General features: G+C 49.6%; 2 protein-coding genes and 1 long non-coding RNA gene across 5 annotated transcripts in view; 1 reads left to right on the forward strand and 2 right to left on the reverse strand.

The window, feature by feature from the left end:
• LOC144138642 (uncharacterized) overlaps nt 1-13,406 on the reverse strand; it is a 51,584-nt gene that overhangs the window by 21,935 nt on the left and 16,243 nt on the right. The window contains exon 4 of one of the 2 annotated variants that reach the window (XM_077671029.1): nt 6,817-6,950. The exons of the other annotated variant lie outside the window; for it this stretch is intronic. Within the exon in view, the coding sequence (XP_077527155.1) occupies nt 6,817-6,950 (134 nt within the window). The remainder of the gene's footprint in view (nt 1-6,816; nt 6,951-13,406) is intronic. 2 annotated transcript variants of the gene reach the window in all.
• Nucleotides 108-2,760, forward strand: LOC144138641 (uncharacterized). Of its 2 annotated transcripts, XR_013315921.1 has the most exons (4): nt 108-190; nt 389-526; nt 617-793; nt 981-2,760. It is a non-coding gene; the product is annotated as an uncharacterized LOC144138641 (long non-coding RNA). The 2 variants fall into 2 exon arrangements; XR_013315920.1 differs by having other exon boundaries at nt 117-526.
• LOC144138639 (uncharacterized) lies at nt 2,793-5,632 on the reverse strand. The gene is made up of 2 exons (XM_077671028.1): nt 5,172-5,632; nt 2,793-5,115 (listed from the first exon to the last, which is right to left on the reverse strand). Exons 1-2 carry the CDS (start codon nt 5,484-5,486, stop codon nt 3,490-3,492), a joined length of 1,941 nt encoding a protein of 646 aa, XP_077527154.1. The 5' UTR covers nt 5,487-5,632; the 3' UTR covers nt 2,793-3,489.

Raw genomic sequence — 13,406 nt, forward strand, 5'->3', positions numbered from 1 at the left:
GCAGAACAAAACAACCAGAGCCTCAGCAACGCGCGATTTTTTAAAATACCTAAGGTGCGCGTTCATGAATGCGGCAAGACAAAACAGCTGTCAGAACGCCGCCGGCGCGAGTGGATCGCCCGCCTCAGCAGGAAGGGTGTCTCCGAAAACCCGGACAAGTACAAAGTGTGTTGCCGACACTTTTTATCAGGTATGCAAGTCTCGCACCTATGTTACTATTTTAAAACGGTGCCCGTTCCAGACATTGTAATAGTTATTTGGGCATTGCGGACATATGCCGGCCCTGCTTTCGGCAGAGCGTTGAATGTTGTACTCTGTCTCGCAGGGCCACAGTCCGTTTTAACGAACGGAGCATGCGGTGAATTGTATGCTTTAAAACCTGTTTCAGGTCATCCGTCGAGCCTGTTTGACGACTGCAATCCGGACTGGGCCCCATCAAAGCATTTAGGCTACGATGCCAACAAGACAAACGAAGAGCGCTACAGCCGCCGAAAGGCACGTTCGCAACGTCAGCTTTTCACCGCTGGTAAGGGCCAAACCTCTAAACCATCCGCTGTTTATTTGGTTTGTTTTATCACGTCTGGAAATGCCTACTCTGTGCCATGTTTCTTTAAAGCAGTGACCAGCGCTGCTCCTCTTGTGGCAGCGACTAGCCCTTCTCCCCCCGTGGCTGCGACCAGTGCTGCTCTTGCTGCAGCGACTAGTGCGGCACCATCGGTGGCAGCTAGTCCTCCTCCTGCAGCAGCCAGTCCTGCACCTTCTACACCAGAGAAAGAACTGCAGGCGACCGTTGGTATGTAAAATATTGAGGTTAAACTGGGTGCAATTAGTGTAAAAAATTTGACCTTCCAGAGATGTGGTTACATGTGCATTTAACAGGGATTTAGTTCTCTTTTTACCGGTCAGTGTTTTTAGTGACATTTTAGGGAAACAACTCCCATCGCTTCCCTCCTCTAATCTGTTTTTCTGTTCTGTTATAGATGCTGTCTGCCAGACGGACATGTCCAAAGAGGACATAAGTGAACTTGAGGAGACAATCGCACAACTCCGGTTGCAGCTCAGCGCATGTCAGAGTGCTGTTCATTCTGCAACATTCACGAAAGACAGCCTGCAGGATGATGACAGAAAAGTAGCCTTTTATACTGGTCTTCCTACATACTTGACATTACTTTCTGTGTTTGAACTGTTGAAAGGTCACATTTCCCATTCAGCGAAGCATTCCCTCACGCAGTTCCAAGAGATGATTCTCTTTTTGATGAGATTAAGGCTGGGATGCCAGTTACAAGACCTGGCTTACCGTTTCTGTGTGTCGCAGCCAACAGCATCACGCATTTGTGAAAGGTGGCTGATTGTGTTTTTCAACCGCATTGGCCCATTAGTACGCTGGCCAGACAAAGAGCAAGTAATGAAGACGATGCCAGTAGCTTTTGTCGACAACTTTGGTTTGAAGGTTCGGGTGATTCTTGACTGTTTCGAGATCAGCATCGACAGGCCGAGCTCCTACCTTCCTCGAGCAGAGACATGGTCTCAGTATAAGCATCATAACACTGTGAAATTTTTGTTGGGGATTAATCCTCAGGGGGCAGTTACTTTTCTTTCAGATGCGTATGGAGGCCGTGCCAGTGACAAGGCAATAACAGAACATTGTGGGGTCTTAGATCTTTTAGAGTATGGTGATGTTGTGTTGGCAGACAGGGGATTTTTAATAGCAGAAAGTGTGGGCATGTGCCATGCTACACTTGTTGCACCTGCTTTCACGAAAGGGAGAAGGCAGCTGAATAGTGATGAAGTCGAGCGAACAAGGGAGATAGCCAATGTGCGAATACACGTTGAACGAGTCATAGGCATGGTCAGGGGCAAGTACACCATCCTCAAGGGCAGCTTGCCTGTTGAAGTCCTTAGGCCTGACGAGCATGGCAGGCCTCAGATTGACAAAATTGCACGCGTTTGTTGTGCGCTCACTAACCTCAGCAATTCTGTCGTGCCATTTGATTGAGGGGGTGCAGGTTTGCCGAGCAAATCAAGGGGAGGTCACCATGACTCAACAGCAAAGACCTGACTAAACTGCAGTAGATGCTGCATCTATTTCAAGATTGACCATGAGGTTTAACGTGCCGAAACTACTCTGGTTGAGGCACGCCGTAGTGGAGGGTTCCGGATTAATTTTTACCATCTGAGGATCTTTATAGTGTGCCGAAATCTGAACAGACGGGCATTTTTGCCTCCATCAGAAAAGTGGTCGCCGCGGCCAGGAATCGAACCCGCGACGTTGTGTTCACCAGCAGAATGTCTTAGCCACTGAGCCACCACAACTATTAACCACGTGCTTGTTACTACCCAGCTATGTACTGTCACTTTATTTGAAACCTGTTGTTTTCCCACTTGTCATACCATCGAACTGTCTCCATTTAATGTTTTCACTTGGTAATGCTTGTCTGCTGTTTTATCAGTGTTCTTCCGTTGTTGTTCGCCTTTTGCTTGTCACGTTTTTTTCCCACTCATACCATTGCCCAGTCTCCAATAATGTTTTCACTTGGTAATGCCTATATGCTGTTTTATCAGTGTTGTTCTTCCATTGTTAGCCTTTTCTGTCTAGTGTTTGTGGCGACTTGAACATTGACTTGAGCAACACACCTGCTTGCTTATGAGGAGGGTTGTTGAGGCACCTTGAATATCAACTCTACATAATCACCCTCGCTGTGTCCAATTAGCCTGGCCTTGTGCCAACTGTACCTACCTTATTTCCTTAAAGGGGCTTGCAACAGTTGGAATTTGTAGTCATGAAAAGGAAATGTTTTCGAACTGTTTTATTCACAAGTTTTTCCACACTTCAAAATATGAATAAATGTTTGCAATCACAGCATGACAGTTTCCTATGATTTTTAGGCCCCACATTGCTGTTGGGTTTGAGACTAGCATAGTGAAAAATTGAATGTGCTACATGCATGAAGCAGAGGTGTTCCAGCCAGTTCAGGATTTGAAGTATCAAAAGAGTGTTTGGCATCACTTGCAGCAGTAAAACAGTGCTTCCAACATTTTAGTGCATTTTCTAATTAATGCGCAAACAAGACTTGCTGCTTTAATGTAAACAGGTGACAGGACCAACAATTAAGAGAGCAGCCATCTATCACAAACACACCACACTAAATGTCATGCTGGCTTCACGGCAACATATGCGGTGAAGCATTGACGACATGGCCAGCATTGTGAAGCGTATTTTGAGAGATCATTCAAGGCAAAAAAATCAACCTAAGAGAACCAGCCGCAAACCCACTAATAGAAAAAAAAAACGAAACAAAACCTCGCTGCTCGAACAGACATGGCATTTTACAGAAAAGCACGAGAGCTAAGGTCACGATTGCACATAAAATAATTATCACAATGTGGATGCATGTTCTCAGTGTTCTTGCCTTGATTGCACAGATGACTTCTTGCAGGATTCACAAAACCACGTTACACTTGTAGATGCACGTTAACACCGTTCTTGCCTTATTGCACAGACGACTTCTTGCAGGATTCACAAAACCACGTTACACTTTTTGGCGCTTTTTTTAGGCCAACACATTTGAAGTGAAACCATGTTATGGCACAGCTGGGAGCATCACAGGCAATCATTTTGCCTTGTTCTGGACCTTTACAGATACAGTACTTCATATCAGTGGTGTCTGCACAGCTTGTGATGATGTTGGTGCACTGGCCTGCTTGTTGCAACACGTTCAATGGCGACACTGTGACACTTTGGTTACCAACTGGAGGCTGATTGCTACTCAAGTGGCTTATGGCATTTGAGGTGCTCTGACCGGCTTGTGGAAGTGTGCTCACAGTTGATGCTGCAGCATTTGAAGTTAGAGGCTGATTCTCCTTATTTCTGCTGTACCAGCGGCCGACAAGTTCAGGCATCAGAACTCTGCAGAAAAAGGTCTTGGCAACTTGTATTAAAGGGTCCAAGAACTTCTTATCTGCGCTTACTCGCTCAACATGAATTTCATTGTGGTTCCAGAGCACAAAGTCGCAGTATTCCCGCTGCCACACAAACAGCTGCAGCTGTATTTGATAGTAGTAGCGGTGAGTGGTTTTCAGTTGAAGGTCACCATTGCACTCAGTTAGGCAACTATCAGATTTGTGCAGTAGGTCAGCCAGGCTTCCATCTTTTACTGTCCATGGGCACTTAACTTCCACAAGTCCTTTTCCACAGCAGTCGCATTCCACAAGCATATCAGGTGTCGCACCCAAAAAAATGTACTGCTGTGAAATCAGTAGCCCTGCTTCCTGAAACTGTGCACCACAGTGAAACTCTGCTGCTACCTGCTTATATTTGTTGAGTGCATTCGGCTCATTCTGCCTACCGTGCTTTATGGCAGCTGAAGTAATCTTGCTGTCATGCGGATAGCAGATTCGCTTAACGAGGCTTACTGAAGGTGCATCAACTCTAGTATGGCAAACGTCATACAGTGTTGAAGCTGTCACTCTGCCAGCTCGATATGTAAACCACTGAGTAGTCATATGCTGGCTCCTTGTCCTCGATTCAATGCTGCAGACTGCTTCCTCATTTATGTCAAGCCTGTCGTAGATCTCGTGGCACTCGTCCAAAAGCTCACGATAGCTTAACCTCTGAGCCGAATGGCTGTACAAGCGTCTAAGGTCAGCTCCTTTGCAGCGTCTCACTGCTGGCACATACAAGTCGCTGAAAGCTGGATCTGTGCTTGCCACAGCTGGCCGGTGACCTGATTCAACCAAGGTTGCGAAAAAACGCGTCCACTCGTCTTCAGTTGGCGCTGCTGGCTCTGCAAGAGCTTTCGGCTCAGAATTAGCACTGGCATCAGCACCTAAACGTCGTTTTTTCATAGTCGATGACGCGAAATCCATGGCAGAGATGGGCCTCACATCCACTTTCTTGATGTGCGTCGGCAGCCACGAGTTGGCGCCGTCTGTGCAAGAACGCTCTTGCCGCACGCGCACGCCGTACTCAATGTAAAAAAGCAGCGCCGCGACATGGGAGCATGCCTCGCCGTTCCCAGCCATGCAGGTACAGTGCGCGGCAACAACTTCACCGTCACTCTTGCATAGGACCCATGAATCGACAGGTGGCTTGTTGAGGCTCTGCGAGTGGTTGACCTGGGCAAAAAAGCTAACATTACATTCTGTTAGAAGAATAAAACACTGTAACGTACCTTTGTCTTGAGAACCACGGAGTGCGATGAAACTTCCTTTACCCATGGCTCGCGCACCCAACCGCTGGTCACGAAATTGTGGCCTTCTAATGCCTTTCGTGCCTTCAGTTGCTGGCGGGTGATGAAGCTGGTCCTCAAGACAAGGAACTCGCTGATGTCTGCGGCGTCGACTCGCGGCCACAGGTTGACGTCTCTTACGCAGTCGCTTTCGCTCAGCTCAAACGGGTCCACACCGCACAGGACAACTTTTTCACTGTAGCGCGCCTGGTCTTTCAGGCAGAGCGTCGCTGCATAAACCGTTTCATTTTGTGCCATTTTGCAGCAAAACAATGCTGCATTCTTGCACACGGACGCCAAACTGCATGCACGCGGATCAACTGGCTATGCTTTCCTTGTGAACGTTGTCTGCTTGTTATTGCTTCAAAATGGCGGATTACCCAGAGTGCACAGCGAGACTTGCCTGCATGTCGCTGTCGATGCCGCTCATGAATACACCCTATACTGTCGCGAGCCGTGCGCAGGCCCTCTGTGCAGTGATTGCACGACCACAGCCACACGAATGCAAGAAGGAAATTACCGGAACAGGGCAGTTAGAAATGTTCGCGTTCGACCCTTTGGCGTTCACGAACTACTATCTTGAGATGCTACAAGCATGCTGCAGAAGTAAAAAACACCGCGCTGTGCGTATGCGTGAGCGGCATCCACCCTGTACAAATATCTCCTTCTAGACAAAAATATGAAACAAAACAGCCTCACTTAGTGCGTGTTGGTGAAATAAGACTCCATAAATCCTATAAATACCACCAAACAGCGATTTTGCGCAAAAAAACAGACCAAATTGCAAGAAAAACTCCAGTGAGCGGCCCTTAGCGTTGCGAGGGCGTCTGCTCTGAAGCAGCCAAAAAAATGGCGGCACCGCCGCCGCGTTCAAGGGCGCGCGGCGTCGCGGGTCATGGCAAAGAAAAAGAGGAGAGCAGCGGAGAAGGACGGAGCGGTTGGCGCTACCTTAGTAATTTTAGGGGCCTTAAGTTGCCCAAGCTGCTCGCGCCACCTAGCGTCTCCTTTTCCCCTCAGACATCCCTGCCACGGAGAAGCTGTCTTTCCGGGTCCACTTCTTTCCAGTGGAAGACTTTTTCGCATTAAAAGCACAGCCACAGTCACTCGTCACATCCACATTATTAAATACACGCAACTTCCAAGCTACTGGCGCCTTGTAACCTCGCCAATTAGGGGTTATATTATATTGAAGTTCGTTATATTAATGTTATACTATAGTGGCGGTTCTGTTCTACGTGCAAGAAAGCTCTCCTCCTGTAATTACTTCAGCCAGGTGGCACAGTTTTTTTCATGACATGATGACTAGAGCAGTGTTTCGTGGTTGATGCAAAACTTTGTAACATTGCCCGAAGCCAACATTTGCTATGCGGAGTACTCGTGTTCAAAGTTCAACTAGGCGAGATCCCCTCGCCTAGAACACTGGGCCCAGTACTGAGCCTCAGCATCGCCAGCTTCAGCAGTGGCGCATCCCGAGGAAAGGGAAGGGCTCCCCCACTACTCGGACGCATGCCCCCACATGGGCATGCGTTCACAAGCATGCAAACCACCATACTCGCAAACCGATGCACCAGGGAGACACCTTCCCTACCCCATTCTTCCGGTTCCTCCACTTCGCTGCTGCTGCTGCTGCTGCTGCTGCTGGAGGCACTGTCCACACTTGCATCTGGCACAGGCAAGTCTAGTCCACTCCATGGTTGTGAAGATGTCTCTGAGGGCCCCTGGCTGCACAGACCAACACAGAAAATTTCTCCTGCAAGCGCTGGTTATGTGCACACTAACAATAATCGACAGGGCAGGGAGCTCCACTGTGCTGTGAGTGTGCATTGATCCACGTGCTTTACTCGTACTCAGGTCTACATCGGGCGGTCAGCTCTCCACACAAGCATATGCGCCATGAGGGGGTCATCGCAAACATTTAGTGCCGTTCCACTCTGTGAAGAAGGATGGCCAGCAAAGCTGCGGTGCCGAGCCTCAACGTGAGCTTTGACTGGGTCGTAGTCCAAGGGGTGCACGAAGCAAAACACGTTTGTAATTTGTTTACTTGTCACTGCTTAACTTGTAATTTGCTTACTTTTACTGTCACTGAGTATAGCTACGCCAGACTCCACGAGATGGTGGTACTTTGTCCGCGCTAAGCACACGTGTGTTTTTATGTTCGAAACTGTACCCCTCCGAACGCAAAGTAATGCCTCAACTCCAGTGTGTGTACGACCAATAACAAATCTGCTGACACCACCTTTGATAATTTGATTGAAACGGGGCAGACGACACATGCCAGGGCTTTTTTTTTCTTCGAGGTGCGGGCGCAGTGGCCCAAGCTGCACCATGATAGTGCCGAGAAGGCACGAACATGGCAGTTTCTAATGCTGCCAAGCGAAGAAATCTACAGCTTAACTTTTCAGTGAACACCATCTATAAGCACCATGCATCAGCATATGTAGCTCATTGTAACTGCACTGCCCTGAAATTTACTGACTGCGTCTCCGTAAGCAGCATTTCCCGAGATGGTCATGCAACGGCTTTAGACTATGATGTAGATCGGTTCCTAGTGGAGCACTACTTATACCTGACAGCATGCCAGTATATTTGTCACCACATACTGATCACTACCCTTGGCAAACTAGTGTGGTATAAATTTCCTGCACATTCTACGAAAGAAGTACAATGGATAATGCAACTTTATGCTCAGGGATCAGTATAGGTCAAAAAAAATTATTGCTGAGTCGCCTTGTCATGAGGTGAGCAACCGCAAACATTCATTTGCTACGTATACCCTCCACGACCAGCGCGGAGACTGGTTTATAGAGTAAACCGCGTGTACGACTGAACCAGTCTTTGAATCATTGTCATATGACAGGGGGAGCCTGCAGAATCTAGCACAAACTGAAATTAGAGGGCCTTGTCAGATGCCACACTCTTCCGACACATTTTATCGCTTATGAACTGGCTGCATGCATACTTCGAAAAATGCGTCCGCCGACTGACCAGCTGTTCGGTGAAGTAAAAAGAAAACAAAAGGAAAGTGAACACTGTGCTTATGCGTGTGATTACTAAAACGCTCATTACTTGTGTAGATGATGATGAAGTAGTAGTAGAGAAAGAAGTTGGAGCTTGGAACGGTGGCCTACAGTCTCTGTCTTCTCTTCACCCGTCCCCTTCTCTACACTGAAGACTCACAACGCTTGAAAATTTACAACACACGTTTCGGCCAAGGACCCGTACGCCATCACGAAGGTCATATTCAAATGTCAGGAACGGCGGAAACGGACTGGTCAAAGAGTACCTTCCGCACGGAAAGCATCGGCCGGAGCCCGTCTACAAACATTACGGCTGTAGAAAAGGACGTTGTGACAGAAACTTTGTGACACTGGAAAAATCTGGGCCCATAGAAACAGTGGTAAGTCTGCACACTACAATTTCTGCAGATAAGGCCTGTATTTTTCTGCAGGGTAAAGGATGTTCAACGGCGGGTTTGTGGGATGGGTCCACATCTTCCTGGGGGGGAGTGTGTAGAAAAAGATGAAGTAGAAGTGAGGAAGACGTCGAAGAGACTTTAGGCCACCGTTCCCAGATTCAGCTTCTTTTTCCTCACTTCTACTTCCTCCTCTTTTTCTAAATTCTCCTCCCCCCCCCAGGAAGATGTGGGCCCAATCCCACAAACCCCGTGTTCAATCTTTTACCTTGCAGAAAAATACAGGCCTTATCTGCACAAATTGTAGTGTACAGGCTTTCCACCATCTCTATGGGCCCAGATTTTGCCATTGTCACAAAGTTTCTGTTACAAGGCCCTTTTCTACAGCCGTAATGTTTGTAGATGTGCTTTGACGGATGCTTTTGGTGCGGAGGGTACTCTTTGACCAGTCTGTTTCCGCAGTCCCTGACGTTTGAATATGACCTTCGGGATGCTGTACGGGTCCTTGGCCGAAACGTAGATTGTGCTGATTTGTCTGCCATCTCCGGGCAACTGTGTTGTACCTTTTCAAGCACTGCGAGTCTTTCACGGAAGGTTTCGCTTCGTTCTGGTACCGTGTCTTCTTCAGACTTTCTAGCTGATTCTCCAGTTTTCACTTTCACTGCTTCTTTCTTTGAAGAAGAATGCGTTTGTACCGTCTCGTCCTCAACGTTTATCGAAGTCTCAGGTGGGACAGGGTACCCCCGATAGCGTTTACAAGTAAAGTTGAGTTTAGAGTCTAGGTAGTGTAGTTTGCAAGAGCTTACTGGCTCTGCCTGCAAAGGCACATGAACAGTTGGCGACTCTTCGGCACTCTTTGATGATAGCGTGCCTAGTTGCATAGCCCAACACTGCCGAATTGACGGCATTATTTGAGGCACTTGGCTTTTCCTCTACCGGTAGAGCGATTATAGTGCCGTTGGGCAAATGCTTGCCCTGTTTCTTCGGACTGGGTGAGGTTTTCTCGGACTGTAATTCGACCGCTACGGCACTGTTTGCTCGCAACACGCAAACCATCGTACCAGCCGCACACTCTAGGGATGAATTCTGTCGAGTGGGTTTTTGAAGGGTCCACCCGAAGACACTGTTTACCGCTGCAAGTCCTTCACCTTCACTGCTCCTGATAACTTCTCCCGTAAGTAAACGCCAAATGTAGTCGGATCCGATGAGAATACCTAGGCCGGGCTCTGAATCTACGCCCATCAGCCTCATCAGCGAAGACTTTGCCCTGCCTCCGCAGTTCACGCAAGGATATGTCAGCTGATGGGGCCGATACATCTTGGCAGATGACGGGTACCACTATTGTCTCGATTGGGGGGACGTCTGTAGCATGCTGGCTGCGAAGGGGAACATTCAGGACTTCGCACTTCTGCATGCACGCCGTAGAGGCACTCCCAAACGAGTTGAAGGCGAACGTCGTCTCGTTCACGACCTTCAAATGCAGCTTAGTTGCAAGGTGTTCGGTAATAAAGGATCGCTGGCTGCCGCCATCGAGTATACCTTGAACCAGTCTGCTTCTCCCGTCGTGGCTCAGCCATGCCCAGAAAGTCTGGAGGTACACCCTGCTGTCTTTAGCACAAACGTTTTTCTGTTCCTCCTCCGCAGACGCACGAGCCGTGGCCGGTACGCAGACCGTATTAGCCGGAAAAGTTTCGGCTGCACCATTCTTCTGAAACAAAGGGTCACACATGGTAGTTGCATGCCTCCCGCGGCACGACGCACAACTCAATCTGGCCTCGCAGTCTCTGGCTTGGTGACCCTTAGACGTGCACCTAAAACATCTTTTGTCCTTCGCGAGATGCTCTTTTTAGTGGCCACAGAGATCTCGGCGGTGCATGAGCGCGTGCCATGCTTCTTAGAACGGCAAAAGAAGCACTCTTTACTGTCAGCGGTGTGTATAAGCTGACGCCGTGAGTAGATTGCCTCGCTGCTTCTCGGATGGTAGTCAGCGAATTGCCGTTGGGGCAACCCGCAGCACTGCTCAACTATCCAGCTCAATTCTCACGAAGGTTAGCAGTTCTTTCAAATCATCGTCCGAGGCGCTGCCAGTGAATTGACTGGAAACGAGTAGTCCGCTGGGGAGGAGCTCACCGGTGGATTAGCTGGAGGCGAGTCGTCTTCTGAAGAGGCGTTCCAGCTCTCGATGCTGCTTCTCTTTGTTGAAGCTCAGCACGATGTCGTGTGGGGGCGCGTGATCAGCGAGCATGGCAGAGAAGCTACAAGTTGGCACTTTTAGGGCGTTCAAAAAGGGGATGTTCAACTGAGCCGCATCGTAAAGCCTTCTGAGTCCCCTTATGTCAGCAGACGATTTTACTGAACTCAGATTCCTCAGCGCGGAAAGATGATGCTGCCACATACTTTTCTTATCTCCGTACCGCTGCTTGAGAATTTCCACAGCATCCGCATAGCAGGCCTCCGTGGGTGGTAAGCCTGCGATTGCTGCTGCTGCCGCCCCCGTCACGTAACAGCGTAGATAATAGATCTTCAACAGGTGCTGTTATCGATGGCATGTTAAGAAATAAGATGGGCAGGCAGGGGGCGACAGCACGAGAAGAGGAAGAGGAGGATCGGATAGGCTCGCTAATCGACTGCATTCTTTCTGCATCAGGTCGTTTGAATTGCTAAACGGTGCTGATTAATGGGTAATTCGGGTTTCATTCTTAACTAAGTTTCCTTTTACACCCTCTTTCCGGAAATAAGTATTTTGAAGTCCTCACGTTTTTAACCAGTTTAGCCCTGGCCAATCCCCCCTTGTGGGTACGTGCCAAAATATTTGAGGACATCATCATCATCATCACCACATTTGAAGCCACATGCTGGTCTTCTTTTGCTACAAAATTTGTGGTGCCGTGAAACCCGGGAAATGAGGCACGAGCAGACGCACGTTTGACGGCGAAGCGGCTCCGAGGCACGCGAGGCTTAGATACATTCGTACTGTTTTATCCTAAAAGCCTTGGCGTCGACCGCCGCCCCTTTCGGAACGTGCCCAAGCTGCTCTCGTCCCCTAGGCATTCGAAACCCCAGCGTCTTGCTTCACCGACCGCTGCAATGGACGTACTTCGTTTTCGCCGAGATGTACTGCGAGCGACCGTCTCCGGGACCATGAGAGTGCTCGACGCCTTGCTGCGGAGCCAGGCAGCAACGGCCCTTGACAGACAAAATCTGCTCGACCTCATCTTGTATGACCAGGTGAGCCTGCACAAACTCGACGCTCAAGTTCAGGAGAACCTGAAGGGTGAAGAATTTCATGCTTTTTGGAAGCGATCGATTACGACCAGCGTATCTGCACCCTGCGAACGCGCGTACGCTTCTCCGCGAGCCAAGACTCTTCCACAAGTTCCGTCCTTCAACCTCAGGTGGCCCTGTTTACTACCCGCATCGCAATCGCCACTATTTGTTTGGTTCTCGAGGAGGCTTGGTGGACAATGGTCCCGAGTGACATGCCGCCCGTCCAGGAAATGACTGGAGAGCGGGTAGTAGAACAGGACAACAACGACGGAGGCACTATGGCCTTTCAGGACACCAAGCAAGACCCCGAGGGGCTCAGCCCGGGAGAGCGGCTCCGGCGACCGCCCAACCCTGGCGTTGCCGTGATTGCCGTTATGGATGAATCTCAGGGACCCTGTCGGGACCTCCGCCTTCCAAGACATCTGACTTTGGAGACAACCGACCGGCCCTGCCGCAGTGCTGGCGTTGCCAACACGGCTCTCACTTCAGAGACGTCATAATGGCCCTTCCGGAACCATACCATCGCTTATTTGACCACTGCTTTGGAGACAACCGACCGGCCCTGCTGCGAACTTGGCGTCCCCGATGCGACTTCCGTTTTGGAGCCGTCCCAGCGACACTGTGGTGACCCTTACATTGACGACAACGCTCGCGATTTGCCGACAATTCAGAAGCCATGCAGCACATCGAAGATCATTTATTGGATCCGGCTACAACAATGTGGCCCGTGCAGTAAGCAGTCCCGCTTCAGGCGATGGGGAAGAGACTGCTTCTTCGGCACTCCATGAGCGATCTTCAACGCCGGAAACGAGCTCCGGCCCCTTCATCAGCAAGCACAAGTCGATGCTGGACGCGCCTTTCTACACTGTTTATAGGTACGACGAGAGGGAATTCCCATGGTTCGCAGAGAAACGGATGTGCTGCTGGAGCACACCATTACTTCACGGAAGGCGTATCAGACGGGGACGCAACGGCTACGCCACTACGCTCGCCGCATTCTCTCTGGAAATTTGTCTGCCCGGGTCAGCTGTTCCCGTTCGATCCTGGCAGCTACCTCATGACGAATGATCTAAAGCGTCGTCTCTCTCGTGTCTTGTAGCAGTTGGACCGCTTTGTGACTCCTTGCCCGCAACCGCTGCGCCTTTGCATCAGGATTGTGTCGCTGAAACTAATTGGTGACCAACTTGGCGGCGGCGTGAGTATGTTAAGAAATAAAGATTGACAGGCAGGGGGCGACAGTAGGAAAAGAGGAAGAAGAGGATCGGATAGGCTCGCTAATCGACTCCATCACCCCATCGAAGCCGGACGCTGGTCTTCTTTCACTGCATAGTCTGTTCAAACTGCTCCCAAAATTCCGTCCAACGCTGGAGCTCACCTCGAAGGATCGGTATGTCCAGGCGTGGGAGCCGAGGTCCCATTGTCGTGGCCGCACTCTCTTGTCTGTACGGGACTAACTCGTTGACGGTTGGCACTTGTGGGGCATTCTGAGTGGCCTTTTC

Source organism: Haemaphysalis longicornis, unplaced genomic scaffold (assembly GCF_048455015.1).
Source record: "Haemaphysalis longicornis isolate Haplotype H1 unplaced genomic scaffold, Haemaphysalis longicornis Haplotype H1 scaffold_5, whole genome shotgun sequence".
In the NCBI taxonomy this organism is placed as follows: Eukaryota; Metazoa; Arthropoda; class Arachnida; order Ixodida; family Ixodidae; genus Haemaphysalis; species Haemaphysalis longicornis.